The 15,812-nt window shown below is 67.6% G+C and overlaps 2 protein-coding genes and 1 non-coding gene across 3 annotated transcripts in view; 1 reads left to right on the top strand and 2 right to left on the bottom strand.

The window, feature by feature from the left end:
- The window catches only part of LOC114490220 (adenylate cyclase type 1-like), an 11,093-nt gene extending 8,916 nt beyond the window's left edge, over positions 1-2,177 (top strand). Inside the window, exons 5-6 of the mRNA XM_036010402.1 lie at positions 385-529; positions 1,644-2,177. Of these exons, the coding sequence (XP_035866295.1) occupies positions 385-529; positions 1,644-2,177 (679 nt within the window). The remainder of the gene's footprint in view (positions 1-384; positions 530-1,643) is intronic.
- A 2,681-nt stretch (positions 2,178-4,858) lies between these two features.
- Positions 4,859-11,939, bottom strand: LOC114490245 (FAST kinase domain-containing protein 4-like). Its single transcript, XM_028504198.2, is given in 12 exon segments — positions 4,859-5,178; positions 5,427-5,541; positions 5,650-5,761; positions 5,866-6,111; positions 6,425-6,569; positions 7,069-7,179; positions 7,529-7,686; positions 7,930-8,101; positions 8,390-8,433; positions 8,436-8,712; positions 10,028-10,491; positions 11,836-11,939. Coding segments are annotated over 11 exon segments (1,896 nt in total). The 5' UTR covers positions 10,442-10,491; positions 11,836-11,939; the 3' UTR covers positions 4,859-5,076.
- LOC114490256 lies at positions 7,761-7,893 on the bottom strand. The gene has a single exon (XR_003683940.1). It is a non-coding gene; the product is annotated as a small nucleolar RNA SNORA5 (small nucleolar RNA).
- Positions 11,940-15,812: the final 3,873 nt, after the last annotated feature.

Below are 15,812 nucleotides of genomic sequence, written 5' to 3' on the forward strand. Positions count from 1 at the left end.
TGTTCGGGGCCGGTGGAGAGGCCCCACAGGAGCCGACACTCCGGGGGGAGCAGGCCCAGGGGGTCCCTCCAAGGGCGTCTCTGCCGAGAGCAAAGGAAGCACCGACTCGTGCAGAGAAGCCCCCCCCCCCCCGCACGTGCCCCTCCGTCTCTGCGGCGCCGGGAGGCCCGGGAAGCAGCCCCGCCAGCCCCGCGCAGCGGCCCTCACACCCGGTGCGGGAGGTGCGCCGGAAGTGGCCCTGATTCACGGCTTCAACAGGAAAGCGAGTGAGTGCCAGCTCTGAAGCAGAATGGATTGTGGCAACGTGAGCCACACGGCGGCCACTCCCAGTCACCCGTGTGCGGGCCTGGACGAGGGCGTCTTGGTCCTGTGTCCTCCCGGCAGGACGGCTGGTGACCGCTTGCTCTCCCGCAGCAGGGAGCCAGGGAGCCCCGGGGTCGGGTCGAGGGGAGCCCCGCAGGGCGCCCTGACAAACTCCCGGGTCCCGAACTGCGCGCTAAGGGGCGCCGAGGAGACGCCGGGACGCGAGGTGAGCGGGGCCGCGGAGGCGGGCAGAGCGTCAGCGTCGGGTCAGGCCGGACCCGGGGTTCCGTTCCGTGGAGCTCACAGCGCAGCCGCCGCCTCTCGCCCGGGAGGGAGGGGGGTGACCAGTGGGTGGGTGACGCCCGCGCCGCCCCGCCGTGAGTGAGGGCGCGCGCCGTGTCGCCAGACCTCGGGGTGCGGGGGCGGGGGTGGTTGGAGGTTCTGGGGACCCGGGCGCTTTGCGGAGGCGACGCAGCCCCCTCCTCACCCCGTCCCCGCGCCCCCTATCCCCCCTTCGTGGCCCCCACCTGCGCGGGTCAGTGGCCCCGCCCAGCCCGATGTCTCCAACCGAGAAGTGAGCTGGACCCGCGCATCCTGATTGGCTGGTGCTGGCAGTTGGTCTCCATGGCAACCAGAGCCGGAGAGGAAGATGCTCCCCGGAGCACTGCTGCCCCGCCCCTCGGCTCTGCCTGGAACCGGAGAAACCCCCCCTCCTCCCCCGCCCCCGCCCCCACCCCCAGGGCGCGAGCGCCCCCCCCCCACCCCGCCCTCCCGAGGAGCCGCCCCCGTGCCAGGCTCCGGGAGACACTGTCCCTGCCCGGGCCGGCGCAGACGGGCAGGGAGTCGGGGTGGCTGTTGGCGGGAGGTTGTGTCCGCCACCCGGTCCTCTGCCGGCCCCGACCCCGGGCCCCCGCCGGGCGTCTCTCTGCTGCGCCACCGCCCACCCCGCATCCTCCGTCCCCTGCAGCCGGTCCATCCGCCGCCCCTGCGAGGACTCCCTTCCCGCCACTTGGCCCCCACTCCCAGGGGCTGCGAGTCGCCCGGCCTGTCCTCCCTAACTCCACTGGCCTGCCCGCTGCGCGCTCTGCGGCCACCGCTGGGAACCCACAGCCCGTCGGAGGGCTTGAGGGGCTCTGGGTGCGGCCCAGACGGCACAAGCTGCCTCTTCGCCCGCCCCCCCTCCACCCCGTAACCCGACGGTAAACGCCGGAAGCGGGAGACACCCCGCGCAGGCCCTCTCAGGGGCACGCGGAGGGTGAGCCCGCAGAGGGGCCCAGCTCCCCCCAACCCAGACGCTGCAGGGGGCGTGGGGGGCTCCGGCCAGGGGGATCCCACTACAGAGCACCTTCCCACCCCCCGTTCGGGGACCCCAGCGGGGGCCAGCGGCGGCCCGAGTCCGGCGCCGTGCCCCGAGCCTGTCTGCACCCACACTGTCCACTGGAACCCGGAGGGGCTGCCGGCTGGCTCACACGGACGACCCAAACCCGGCTGCCCAGCCACCCAGGAAACAGCGGGAAACCAGCAGCCCGACCGGGGGCGCCCCGCTGGGCTGGGCAAAGGTGGCCGGCCGTGTGGCGGCAGCGCGGAGGTGCAGGACTCGAACACAGCCCCCGCGGCGTCCGCAGGCAGCGGCCCACGTGGCGAGACGCGGGGAAAAGCCCGGCAGAGACCGCCGGGAGGGAAGAGCCCCCGAAACCCCGGACACGGGCGCCGCGCTGGGCGGGCTGCTCCGCGGGCGAGGGCCAGGGCGACGTTCGGACGTCCCTCCCCGGGCGCGGGAGGGAAGCCCGCGGAAAGGAGACTCGGTCGGGAGCCCAGGAGGCCCGGGCCGCCGCCCTCACCTCGGAGCGCCGGGAGCACCGGACGGGAACTGAGGGAGGACGCAGGGAAAGGACGGCCGGAGCCTCCGAAGCCGGGGCGAGGCGGGGACTCGGAGTCAATCAGCCGAGCGGACCCCCAGCGGGAGGGACCGACCACGGGAATTCACACCCGGGGATTCACACCCGGGCCGGGCGGCCGCAGGGCACCCCCCATCCGGGGCTTCCTTGGGGGGGGGGGACTTTCCCATTTCCTGCCCCGTGCCCCCTCCCCACCTGCAGCCGAGCCCAGGTGGTGCCACTGAGAGGAGGGGCTCCCTCCTCCCGCTCAGCCCCACTGTGGGGGGGGGGCCCCGCCTTGGGCACGCCCCCCCAGCTCCTGGGGCGGTGGGCGCGCGAAGCCGGAAGAGGCCGCCCCCCCCCCCCGCCCCCGCCCCCCAGCTCCTTTGCGGGGCAGAGGCGGGCTGCGGGGCCGGGTCCCTTCCTGCAGGCGCCGCAGACTCCAGGGCAGCAGGGCGCGGGGAGGTCAAGCCCGGGGCGCTCTCCACCCGGCGGGGGCGGGGGCGGGGGCGGGGGGGCGGAGCCGCGGACCTAACTCGGAGCGTCCGGGGCTGCGGAGCTGCAGAGCGGCCCCTCCCCGAGGCAAGCGTCCGAGTCTGCGGCTGCAGGAGGCAACAGACCCCAGCGAGGGAGTCCGGCTGCCCACGACAGCGAGGAGCCTGGCGGGGCGGGGGGGGGGGTCAGTACCCAGAGTTGTTAAATATTTCATCCAAAACGTCCGACCCGCAACAAAAAACGACCAGGCGAGCAGGAAAGGGACCCACACAGCAGGGAACAGGCCGGCTGCAGAGTCGGCCCGTGGCGGCCAGCGCACAGGGAGGGCCGTGGCCGGCGCGCGCGGCACGGAAGGACGGCATGGAGGCGGGAGGCGGCCGGACGCTCACTGCCCAGTGGGGTGCGCAGGGGAGCGGACGGGCGCGGCGGTGGACTCGAGGGTGGGGCGCAGGAGAGTGGGCACGCCGGAAGGGGGGGGGGACGCAGAGCCACAGGAGCACGAAGCGCCGACAGACATGCGGTGTGGAGCCGAGAGCGTCCCCAGGTTCGCTGGAGACCACACCTGCACCGTCGGGGAGCCCACGGACCCCACGTGCGCACACAGACAGACCCACAGACGCTCGGGACAGAGACGCGGACCCCCGGGCAGAATCTTCGAGGCGAGCACTACCAGGACCAGGAGTTAGTCTGGCAAGACTGGAGGGTTCGGGGTGGATAAAAACCAAGTGTATTTCCACCCCCTTTCAGTGAACGTCGGAACGGAAATAAAAGGATTCCCTCCACAATGGCCCAAGGAGCGAGCTGCCAAGGAACAGATTTAACGAAAGTTGTTCGAAAGGGGCAGGAGCTGCCTGCGCGGCCCCCGCCTGCGGGTGACCTGTTCGTGGGGCACGCGGAGCCCCTAGAACCGGTGACGGGGGGTCCGACAGGTGCTGCTGCAGACGAAGCAGGGGGAGCCCACGCACGGACGGCACCACGGTCCCCGTGGGCGGGGACGCACGAGGGACGGGACCCCGGGACCCCTCGGACGACGAGCAGGGCTGGGGGTGGGCACCGCCGGGCGGCAGGGGAGACCCACCCAGCGGGGCCCCTCGCCCACCCGCCGCGCCGGGCGTGCACGCGGCAGGGCCAGAGGGGCCGCCCGAGGCCCGGCTCTGCAGGGGCGCAGGGCGCAGTGGGGCTCGAGGGAGAACGTTCTTGAAACAACGCAGAGGGAGGGCAGGTTGGGGTGGCCGCTGGCTGAGCGCAAAGGCAACATGAGGGTCACAGTGATGCAAGCCCCCCCCCCCCCCCCCCCGCAGACGGACGTTCTGTCGGGGCCCCCGAGTGGTGGTGTGCCAGTCTCCCCCCCCCGCCCCCCCCCCCCGGGCACGGGGCCCACGGCTGCCTCTCAGGAGGCACAGGCGGCCGTGTCCGAGCAGACACCACGGTCCTGGGTGGTGGGTGGGAGCTTGTCCATTCTCAGCGGAATCTTCTGGAGAGCCCAATGGGCTCTGCATGCATGGTGGCTGACCCTCACTCTGGAATGCCCCCCCCCCCCCCCCCGCTCCCTCACCTTGCCTGGGCTTGGGGCCACCTCTGGCCGCTCACCCTTCAACCACACCAGTGCTGGACTCGGGTCCTGTGCGCTGGTGCCCGGCAGCCCCCATGACCCCACCAAGGGTGGGGAGGCTGCAACCCAGGGGCGGCCCCTTCTTTCTCGGCTCCACACGGCCCTCCTGGGCTGTGCTGCTGTGAGCCAGTGACCCCGCCCCGTCCCCTGCAGCTGTATTCGGCCAGCAGAGTGTCTGGGGAGGGGCCCGATGGGGGGGGGGGGCCCCAGCCCATTCCCACCACAGGCAGTGCAACTCTGCTGGTCTGGCCATGGGGGCAGTGAGTGGTCCCTCCCAGCTCCTGCTCCAGGGCCAGTGCCCCCCAAGTATGCAGCCCTCACACCACCGGTCAGCCCGAGCCGAGCCCCCCCACCCCCGTCAGACGCCAGAGCCAGGCAGTGACCCCTGACTGGCCTCATGACCCCGGGGCCTGGGCTGTGCGGGGCTGCGGACAGGCCCTAAGCGAAGGTGGCCCCGTGTGGAAGTGCGGGGCGGTGCCCTGTGGGCAGCAGAGGCCCCTGGCTGGCTGCCGCCCGCCCACAGGGGACGGGTGGGCGTGAGTGTACGTGTGGGGGGATGTTGTGGAGTCAGGTCAGAGCCCGGTGCCTTCTGGTGTCAAACACCGAAGTGAAGGTTTATTACCCACAAGGGGGCCCGGGGCCCTCCTCTGCTCAGGCCGCCGGCCAGCACCACTCCGGCCAAGGCCGTGTGCAGGCCCCGTCCTCGAGCAGCCCCCTGCCCACCCAGGGTCCACGGCCAGGCCTCTGGGGAGTCCGGCCCCGGGGCACGGAGCCCCCGTGAGGGGCCGGTCACTTGGCCAGGTCCTCCGCCACCGCTTTCCGGATCTTGTCCTGGAGGTAGGCGCCTTTCTGCCAGTCGGACTTGAGCTCCAGCCACTCGTAGTACGGGACCTGGGGCGGGGGGCGGGGGTGGGGCTGACAATGGCTCCAATTTTTAAAGAGCTGTTTAGAAAGGACACCCAGAGAAGACACCGTGACAGGACCCCATGGGGCTCACAGAGCCGTGGGCCCGGCCCTTCCCGGGCCACCACCCTCTGGGAGGAGAGGGGGAGGTGCTGAGGGTCTCCTGGGCAGGAGACGCCCCTGCAGCCCCGAGGACGCCCGCCCGTGCCGCCCCCACCTGCCCCACGGGCACTCACGTCCACCACCAGGAAGCCGGCCGCCAGCACGTGGCGCCTGGCCAGCGCGAAGCGCCCCAGCAGGTCCTTGCTCCGGCTGCTGAAGTTGGGGAACTCCCAGCGCAGGAAGGCCAGCCTGGGGGGGAGGGAGGGGGGCGCTGGGTGCTGGCCGCTGTCCCTATCCTCGCAGGGAAGGGCAACGCCGGAGAGGAGCCAGGGGTGGCCCGGGGGCCGTGCGCCCTACCTCTTGGCCCCGGGGGGCAGTGGCTGGCCCTCAGAGGGCGGGGCAAGGTGAGGGGCCGAGAAGTCCCTCAGGGGCAGGAACTGGCCCTCGGCGTCCAGCAGCACCTCAGCATCTGGGGAGTGGGTGGCAGGTGACAATGGGGTCTCTCCAGAGAGCATGGGGGGGGCCCCCCACAGAGGGCAGGCCTCGGAGCAGGTCGGGCAGAGGGAGCCTCACCCAGAACCCAGCCGTACTGCGTGGGCACCGTGAAGCGAGCCCTGTCGGCGCTGCCCAGCAACCCCGCCAGGGCCCCCTGCAGCTCCTTCTGCAGGGGCGTGACCTTCCTGTCCAGGGCCGAGGGCCTGGGGACCAAGGCGGAGGCCGGCAGCAGAGGGCCGGCATACTCGGGGCGCTCCAGCTGGGCGGTGGCGTTAATGTGCAGCAGCTTCTGGAAGGTGCTCTGACCCTTTGGGGACCCGTCACCTACGGGAAGAGGTGCAGTGAGCGTGGAGGGGAGCTGAGGGCCAGGGGGACCGGGGGGAGGACCGGGGGTAGCGCCAGGGAGGAGGGCAACCGAAACCCAGGGGGAGGGGCTGCAGCACCCCCACCTGGCTCTGCTCTGGCCTCAGTCAGGGGCAGAGAGGGGGCCCCTTTGGGGGGGCGGGCAGAGCAGCAAATGCGGGGAGCCCCGGCCTACCCTGCTCCCCCATTCCCCTCCTGGCACTAGGACCTGGGGACAGCCGCCAGGCCCACCCCCCCTGTCCGTGCAGGAGGGAGGGGCACCCCCGCCGCTCACCTAGGAGCTGGGTGTGGAACTCGGGGCGCAGCACCACCTGGAGCTCGGCCTCCTGCGCCTGCCCCAGCACACAGAGGGCCCACAGCACGTCCACCTGCAGGGCCGGGTCCAGGCTCGCCAGCTGACAGCCCAGCTTCTCATGCACCTGGGGGCGGGGGCCAGGGCTCAGGGGTGGGCTCTGCTCAGCAGGCGCGGACGCCCTGGCTGGCCGGTCTGCGTTGCCTCACGACCGGGCCACGCTCAGGCCAAGGTGGCTATGGAGCAGCCCCAACGGAGGCCCCCTGGTCAGGCTGGGCCCCCCGGGGAAGGTACCAGAGACCACCCCCACCCCCAGGGCCCATCTGGATAGAAGGACGAAGAACTGGGCTTCCCCACCGCCCCCACCTGCACGTGGGCAGGGCTTGTACTGCAGGACCACAGGAGGCCCAGTGCAGGAGAGTGCGTCCGGCCCGGGAGGAACCGGAGGACAGCAGCTGGCCACCTGGGTGTTGCCCCCGCCCCCAGCAGGGGCCCTGTCCGGGGACCCCCCTGACCCGAAGCTGCTCTGGGCCGGACAGCTGGTGCGCTGGGGACCCGAGTTTCGCCCCCAGCCGGCCCCTTCCGCCCTGCGGCCCCTGCCTAGCCTCCCCCCCCCACCCCCTCACCAGGCTGAAGAAGGCGTCCTCCTGCTCCGGACGGAAGTTCAGGCGGGCGAAGGCCAGGAGCACGTTGCAGAGGGGTGCGGCCGCGATGCTCGGGGCTTCCCTCAGGACGTGCTGGGGGCGGGAGGGCGGAGGGGCAGGATGAGGGCGCCCCGTGCAGGCCCGCCCCCAGGGCTGATTCCACAGGGCGCGGCCAGACCCCCGAAGGCCGTTCCGACCCACTGGCCGAGACCTGGAGCACCGACAGCACCCGCCCCCGGACTCTGCCAGGGGCACAGCCGGGGGGGTGGAGGGGCGCGCGAGGACGGGGAGAAAATCGCCGTCAACTTGAGTTCTCCCCGACACCGGGCCTCTCCAGAGACGCCGGAGCAGGAACCCCGTGTCTGCACTGGGGGCGTTTCTGTCCCCTGGGCCCCCCCAAGGGGCCCACTAGCCCGGGCCTCCAGGTGCGCGCCCCGCTCACCTGGGCAAAGGCCTCGAACAGGGGCAGGCTGAGCCACTTGAGGAAGGCGAAGGACTTGGCGCAGCGGGCCACCTCGCTGGATGTGAGGCTGGGCATGTGGGGCAGCAGGTCGGCGGCCAGGCGCTGGAGCACCTGGGTCTGGTGGAAGCTGAGTTTGCCTTTGGGACAGAGCAGACCCTGGGGTTCACCCGGTGGCCCGCCCAGCACCCCCTGGCCTCCAGGTCCAGGCACTTGGTGTCTGTGACCAAACTTATCCCTGAGGCCCAGCAGGGGAACAGGGCCCATGAGTCACAGTGCTGCTGTGGCAGCCTACGGAGCCGGGGCCCACCATGGGCGGGGTGGGCCCCGAATTTGACTCGGCTGCAGCTGGTGTGCCCGCCTGCCCCCGGGCCAGGGCTCACCGTAGGCGTAGGTCAGGTCCAGGAGGACGCCCTTGGTCAGGGGGAAGGGCTTCTGCACCAGGTGGTAGGAGATGGCCCGCAGCAGGGGCACCGACCGCCGGTTCTGAGCTGCCAGCGCCGCCAGCACCTTCCGCAGCTCCTCGGGGCCGAACTGCTCCACCAGGTCCAGGCTCTGTCAACCACAGCCGGCAGGGGTCAGGGCGGGCCCGAGGGCCGGGGTCCCGTGCGGCGCGGCCCCTGTGAGACAGCAACTGGGCCTGAGCGCACTGACCGCAGGCCCTCTGGGTGGCCCCGGGGCACCCTGCCCACAGCCCACGGGCTGCGGGGCTCCCGGAGGCAGCCCCCTGCGGGCCCGGCCCCCCGCGGGGTGGACGAGTGCGCGAGGCCCCTCAGGAGGGAGCCGGAGGGAGGACCGGGGCAGGCCGACCCCCTCCGCAGGCCCCGCCCCCAGCCCCCGCACCTTGTCCTCCAGGCGCGTCATCAGCGGCTCCGAGAGGTGCCCATGCTGGCCATGACGGCCACCAGCGTGCGGCCGTCCTCGATCTCCGCCCAGCGCCGCTCCAGCTGCAGGCGCAGGTCGGCCAGCAGCTCCCCGGAGCCGCGCGCCTGCATGTGGGCGGCGCTGGTCTCGGCCAGGAAGGCCAGGTGCTTGTACCTGAGCCTGCGCAGCCGCCAGCGCACCTCCTGCTCCACCGACCGCAGCTCCTTGGAGGAGGCCGGCAGCTCCAGCGCGTACAGGCTCCGCAGCAGCTTCACGAGGGTCCCGTGCCAGACCGTGGTGATCTAGGGGGGGACGGCGCGGTCACCCCGAGGGGCGAGGTTGCCCCGCAGCCTCCCCGGCACGCACCCACCGGGCCCTGCCGACGGACGGACGGCAGAGGGGAGCCCACGGGTGTGGCCTGGGAGGGACTGGGAGGCTTTTACAGGCCCCCCCGCCCTCCCTCCTTGTCGACAGACTCGTTCTCTGCCAACAACAATGACCGAGTTAGCTGTTAAAGACAGACCTTCCACCCTGGCTGGTGTGGCTCAGTGGACTGAGCACTGGCCTGCAAACCGAAGGGTGGCCGGTTCGATTCCCAGTCAGGGCGCAGGCCTGGGTTGCAGGCCAGGTCCCCAGTGGGGGGTGTGCAAGAAGCAACCACACACTGATGTTTCTCTCCCTTTCTTTTTCCCTCCCTCCCCGTCTAAAAATAAGTAAATAAACAGAACCTTTAAAAAAAACTGAAAAACAAAAACAAGTAGCCGTAACGTTAGTTTTGGGAAGCCCGACCCCGGAACCCCTTTCCTCTTACAAAGCAGCCGCTGGTCCCGTGTCTGCAGCTGCCCAGGGAGGCCCTCTGCCCTGAGACGTGCAGGCACCTCTGAACCCTGTCGCGCCACACCCCCAGGCTTTGGGGGCCGAGCAGCTGCCACCACCAGCCCCTCCGAGACACAGACATGCTTGTGCATGCGCCGGGGACCGGCGATCCTCAGGCCTCCCCGCTCCACCCCGCGGCACCTCCCCGCGGTGTCTGAACAAGGGCCGTGCCCTGCGGGCGTGTGTCCAGGCTGCAGAGAGCGGAGGGGCTGCCCCTGGAGGTCTCGCGAGGCGGGCAGACTCTTACTGCTGGTGGCACAAGGCTCCTGACCTCGGCCCCGGTCTGTCCACCCGTGGGACTGGCTGCCGAGGGGGCACCGAGACCATGCATGTGGCGCGAGGAACAGAAAAGCTGCGTGTGAAGGGCTGGGGGAGGAGGAAGGTACTGAACTGAATCTCAGTACCCGGTTACCCGGCAAATACTGTGCTCCCTGTTTGTTACTGGCTGAAACTTTGTTACGCAATGTTCAGTCCCCCTGAAGTTTGCACCCCCTGTCTGTGCTCAACAGAACAAGCCTCAGAACAAGAGCACCCTTAACTAAGGGAGCTCTTCTGAGCCGTGTCCTCCCTCATCTCTGCCTGACCCTTTGAAGAGCTGACTGGCAGGACGATGCCCACGCCCCCCTCGAGTCCCAGGGCTTATTCACCGTGAGGACAGCAACGGCCCCCGGCAGGCTGCCGGGAGGGCTCACAGACCGGCTGCCGGGGACACCCGAGCCGGCCCGAGGCCCTGCAGCCCACCTGACTGTTGACGAGGTGCAGCAGCTGCTGGAAGCGGGCATCCTGTACGAGCGGGGCCTTGTCCTCCGGCTTCTCAGACAGCAGGCGGGAGAGCTGGACAAGTGCGAGGGCCGCCTGGTTCTGCTGCAGGTGGTGGCCGCCCCCAAGCAGCCCCAGGAGCTCCTCCGGCCGAGTGGCCTTCTCAATGAGCTCGTCCACCTCCTGGCGCTCTGGGTAGGGGGTGAACACCTGCTCCTTCTCCTCATGCTGGGACAGGGACCCCGGGACGTGGGAACTGAGTGAGGCAGCTGAGGAAGCCAGAATCTTCTGGGCTGCCTGGGCCAGCCTCAGCGGGCCCACGGGAGGCCCCGCAGGGGTCAGGCGAGCAGCCTGTCTCAGGAGACACGTGCATCGCTTCACCAGGCGAGCTGCCATGACGGCCGGGTGGCAGAGGGGCGAAGCTCCGGGCAAGTGCTTTCAAGGCCCTTAAGAGAAAGAGAGACAAGGGGCTGGCGTGGGCTCTCCTCAACGCACAAGCACAAGGGATGCAGCAGATGGAACGGAGTCGCAGCCACACTGTCCACCAACCAGCCTGAGGGACGGCATGTCTTCTCTCCCCAGACCGCGACCTCAAGCTCAGGAGCTTGGTGAGGGGTGGGCTGCGCTCAACAACTCAGGTCCCTGGGCCGTGCTCAGTCCCCTGGGATGGGAGTCTCTGCAGGGAGGGTCTGGGCAACTTCACTTTCCAATGTTAAGATTCCTCAGGGTTAAGAATTAATGGAGAGAGTTGCCCTGGCTGGTGTGGCTCGGTGGACTGAGCACTGGCCTGAGAACCAATGGGTGGCTGGTTCAGGTCCCAGTCAGGGCACACGCCTGGGTTGCAGGCCAGGTCCCCAGTAAGGGGTACGTGAGAGGCAACCACACACTGATGTTTCTCTCCCTCTCTTCCTCCCTCCCTTCCACTCTCTCTAAAAATAAATAAATACTTAAAAAAAAAGAATTAGTGGCGAGAGGCAATGAGACAGGATGTTTTCGACCAGACTGCTCCTGAAAGTCCCTGGACACAGACTCCATACCCCACGGCTCCTGGGCGTGCATCATCTTAACGCTCCGGCAGGGCGAGCTCCCCCAAGTCAGCACCAGCCCGCCTAAAACACACATTAACTCCGACGAACGAAACTCCTGCAGCAACCGCCACTTCGCGCGTGGCTCAGACCCGTCTTCACGGTTCTACGTCTCCTCCCAGGGCCCGCGCCTCCTTCTCACCAGGCCGGGTGGGCAGGGCCGGCTGCCCGGCCCTCACCTCCTGCCATACGGCCCAGGAAGGCGCCCTCCCCCTCCCCGAGCCCAGGCCGGTTTCCTTCCCCGAGGAGTTATCACAGATCCCCACGACGTTGCTGCGAACGGATCTGCCTGCCAGTCTTGTCCCCCGGGTCATCAAATGACCCGTCGAGGCGCGCGTCCGAGGCAGGGTGAAAGGTTGACCCGGCCTTCCTCCCGCCAAAGCCGGAGCGAGTTTGATCTTTGGTTTCCCGGAACTCGGGTACGGCCGGCGCGTTTCGCTGCCACGCGAGCGGTCGCTGCAAAAAAAGCGCGTCCGACTCCACCCGGAGAAAGGGGCCCCGGAGCAGGGAGCACCGGCCCGGGGCGGCAGCCCGCCCGTGCGGCCGCGGCGGGCGAGAGAGAGCCCTGCGAGCTAAGGAGGGAGCCGGGACCCGACGCCCGGCGGGGTTTCAGCCCACACCGGCGCCGGGCGCGCCCGTCCGGCCTCCCCTCCGGACCGCAGGCCCCACGCTCCGCAGCCCGGTCCCCGCGGCCCACAGACCTACCCCGCAGCCCCGGCCAGCATCGCCGCTGACCTCCACGCGTCCCGCACCGACCTCGGCACACGCCGCGCGGCGCGCTCGCTACGTCACCCGAAGCGCCGCCGGAAGAGAGGCACGCCGCAGGTCTCCCGGATGGAAGTCAATGCCCCGGCTCGTTTCCGGCCGGGTGCCATCTTTGTTGAGGTCATGCGGCCGGAAGTCACTTGGAGTGCGGCCTTCCGGCCGGGTGCCATCTTTGTTGAAGGCAGTGGAGCAAGAGCTAGGGGATGGCAGTTTAGGACACTGGGAGGGGCAGAGAATTCAAGAGCCCGGAATGGACGGCTGGAAGGCCTGTGCGCTCTGCAGCCGGTACCGGGCCTCCTGAGGGCCGCGTAGGCGGCCCTGGTCCCCGCAGCGCGAGGAGTGGACCGGCCCGGGGCGGGGGGCGGGGCCGCCACGTGCAGACCTCCTGCGCGCGGTGGCTGCACCAGCAGGAGATCGTCCTGAGGGAAGGGGGGGCTCGACTTGCTGGCATTTTGCAATTAAAAAAAAAAAAAAAAAGGGAAAGAGCTCTGGGATTTATATACCATTTTTGACTTTAACTTAAGTATTGACGTTTAACTTAAACATAATAACAAAGTGCGGGGTAAGCCGAGCAAAACGTATCTGAGGTCTATGTGTGGGCTTGGTTAACTTCCCTTTCTGCACACGTTTTTATTTTCGTGGAATTAATAATTGCCTCGTGTTTTTAAGATTTAATGCCTTGCCCTGGCTGGCGTGGCTCGGTGGATTGAGCGCCCCCTTGCAAAGCAGAAGGTCGCAGGTTCAATTCCCAGCCAGCACACACGCTGGGTTGCAGGCCAGGTCCCTGGTAGGAGGTGCAAGAGCAACTGCACGTTGAAGCTTCTGTCCCTCCCCCCTCTCTAAAGATAAATGGATAAAATATTTTTTAAAAAGATTGTGTGTCTTTATCACAGATTCTACCCCACATCTTTCATCGCTTGTCTAAATCTTTCAAGGCACTCTGGCCCATCACATGTGTCACTCTGATCCCCTGAAGTCCCTTCCTGAGCCTCCAACGTGCATCGTTGCTTCTGGGCCGGCTGCCGCTTTCTGTCCTGCGTCTGTTTCTCGTCGGCACCTGAGTTTGGCTGAGCACACCCTCCAGTAGCTTGATGAGAAAGGGTGAACAAAGAAGTTTCAGGACCTCGCTGGTGGGAAATGTCTGGCAGCCTCCCATGGTGCTGATGCTGGCGTGGCTGCGTGGGTTTGGAAGTCGTTTTCTGGTTTGAAGGCTCACTCCGTGAACCTCTCGCCTTCTGGTTTCTCGTGTTTCTGACGAAGAGTCCAAAAACTGGAGGTGACAAGTTCACGCATTCGATGGTCTGCCTTTCCTCCCTCCCTCCGTTCCTCCCTCCCTTCCTTCCCCACTCCTCACTCCGTTTCTTTTTGGAAAATTTCTAAAAGTGTGTACATCCTCCTTGTTCCAGGGTTCTGCTGTAAAGAGACCCCCGAGAGCCCCCTCGCCCCTTTTACCCCGCGAGGACGCAGGGAGAAGTCTGCAGTGCGGAGGGTGCTTGCCCCACCCTGCTGACACCCTGCTCTTCGACGTGCAGGCTCCAGAACTGTTGTTCATGAGTCACTGAGCTTATTTCCTCATTTCTGTTGTGTTATCGCAGCCTGGACAGACCGAGATAACACATAATCCCACAGTTATGCTCCCTGTTATGGACCCAGAGGAGCTGGAAACTTATGTCCACACGAAACCCGCACAGGGGTGTTTACAGCAGCTTCGTTTATAATTACCCAAACTTGGAAGCAACCCAGATGCCCTTCAGTGGGTCAGCGGGTAAACAAAATGTGTGTGGCTGGCTGTGTGGACGCGGCGCGCAGCTCTCCCTGGGGAGCCCTGGATGTTCTGCCGGCCCACGCACAGCGAGCCCGTCTGAGGCCGGGTCCCACAGACTCAGAGCTGCATGGCCTTGCCCGGCACTGAGACCCTGACCGGGGAGCCCAGTCTGGCCCTCCGCAAACTCACGGAACACAAGGAGTCCACACTGCTGCTGATGTCCCCAGGGCCACCCTCCCTCTGCGACTCCCAGCTCCATGGCAGGGAAATCCGGCCAAAGCCCCGCTGCCCTCACTGGAGACTGAGGCCCAGGCAGGGGAGGACCGCCACCCATTAGCTGCCCCCGCCCTGTTTGGGAACCCTGGCCATCGTCACTCCTCCAAGCGCCCCCCCCCCCCTTCTCTGACCTTTACCTCCTCGGAAGACTGGCAGCTGCCCTGTGTCCTCCCGTCTTGGAAACATGTACAGTTTGGGGGGCCAATGGTTCTCCCGTCAGCCTGGACAAGGAATGCTCCCAGGGGCAGGCTGTCGCTATGAAGGGAGGTCCCGCTCCGCCCCCCAGTTTCGTGGGAGGTGGGAGCCCAGGTCGGGGCCCAAGCCCACGGCAGTGGCACAGGTGTGAGAAGTCTGCTCTCCTCCCAGTGGGGCAGTGAGCCCACCCAGGGGAGAGGCAGGTGGTCTGTGAGGCACCCGGATCCTGAGCCCCCTGCAGGCTCCGCTCTGCTCCTGTCCCCACGCTCAGCAACGCCCTGAAAGCCATCAGACCCTAGGGCTGGCATGCTTCCCGCTGGGCAGCTGCCCAGGACAGACAGATGTGGAGTGAGTGGGTTTTTATTAGCAGCAGGGGTAACCTGTAAGGGGTGCTTTTTTCTTTTCCTTTTAAAACATCAGTCAGTTGTCTCTTGCATGCGTCCTAACTGGGGACCTGGCCTGAAACCCAGGCATGTGCCCTGAGCAGAATCGAGCCGGTGACCCTGTGGTCTGTGGGATGCTGTCCGACCCACTGAGCCACCCCAGCCAGGGCACGTGGCACATTGTAAGTACCACTGCTGGGCTGTGCCATAGAAATAAGCGTTGCTCCCAGTTGTCAAAAACCACGGCCGAGGGCCCGGTGTCCCCACTGTGCGATGGGCACACAGATGAAATGGCCGGCTAGTTCTGCAGCCAGTGCTGGTGGCCCAGCAGGCAGGCGGGCCCCCTCCGTCAGCAGCCAGTGCGCCTCACCTGAATGTCGCTGCACCCTGGTCCCCGCCTTCCAGCCGTCCTGCTGTGCAGCGCCACCCCGAGAGAGACCTGCCAGCGAGCTCTCCCTGCTGCTGCGGGCGCCCCACACTCTCAGAAGTCTCCCCTTTTCCCGTTCCTCGGTTTAATGAGACAGAAACAGGGGTCCTGAGCGGGGCTGGGGAAACAGCGGCGAGTGGCTGCCAAGCCCGCGGACCTGACTTCATCCCCAGCCCTGGAGACGGTGTGGGCGCCGGAGCGTTTGCAAGGGCGCCCTCCTGTGGCTGCGACGGTGCCTCCGTGGGGGCGGAGTGTCCGTGCGGAACACGGAAAGTTCCGGGGGGTGGATGGCGGTGATGGGGGCGCAACAATGGGAATGTGCTCAGTGCCGCTGAGCTGTCCATCAAGCCACGGTTAGGTTGGTAAATTGTAACTCACGTGCTTTTTGTAAGATTCACAATCTTACAAATCTTACAGTCTTACAATTTTACAGTCTTCCAGGTTGAGTCCTGGGCCCCGGGAGGCTGGGAAGCAGCTGAGGCCCAAAGCCCCTCCCGGCGCCCGGTGGAGTTTCCTGTCGCCCCTTCTCTGGAGACAGACCACCGCCACTTCCGATGCGCGGGTCACGGTCACGGCTCACGGAGGATGGAGAGACAACGGCCCGCGTCTGCCGGCAGGGGGCGCCGCACACCCGCGCACCTGCCCGTTGCGCCTCCCGCGGACTCTGCCGCTGGAGCCCCGCGGCGGAACCCGCTGCGGACTCGCGCCCCCGCGGCTCTGCGCCCTGGAGCGGCTCTGGTGGGGGTGGGTCGGTTGCTCGGCAGCCCTCACCTGGGGAAGCGCCAACGTCGGCCTTGAGAAAGTGTTCCTTAAAGACTGTTTAAAAGTAAGAATTGCCAAGCAAATGCCGTGATGAGAGTGCGTCTGTCGG

This window comes from Phyllostomus discolor, chromosome 10 (genome assembly GCF_004126475.2).
Source record: "Phyllostomus discolor isolate MPI-MPIP mPhyDis1 chromosome 10, mPhyDis1.pri.v3, whole genome shotgun sequence".
Taxonomy (NCBI): Eukaryota; Metazoa; Chordata; class Mammalia; order Chiroptera; family Phyllostomidae; genus Phyllostomus; species Phyllostomus discolor.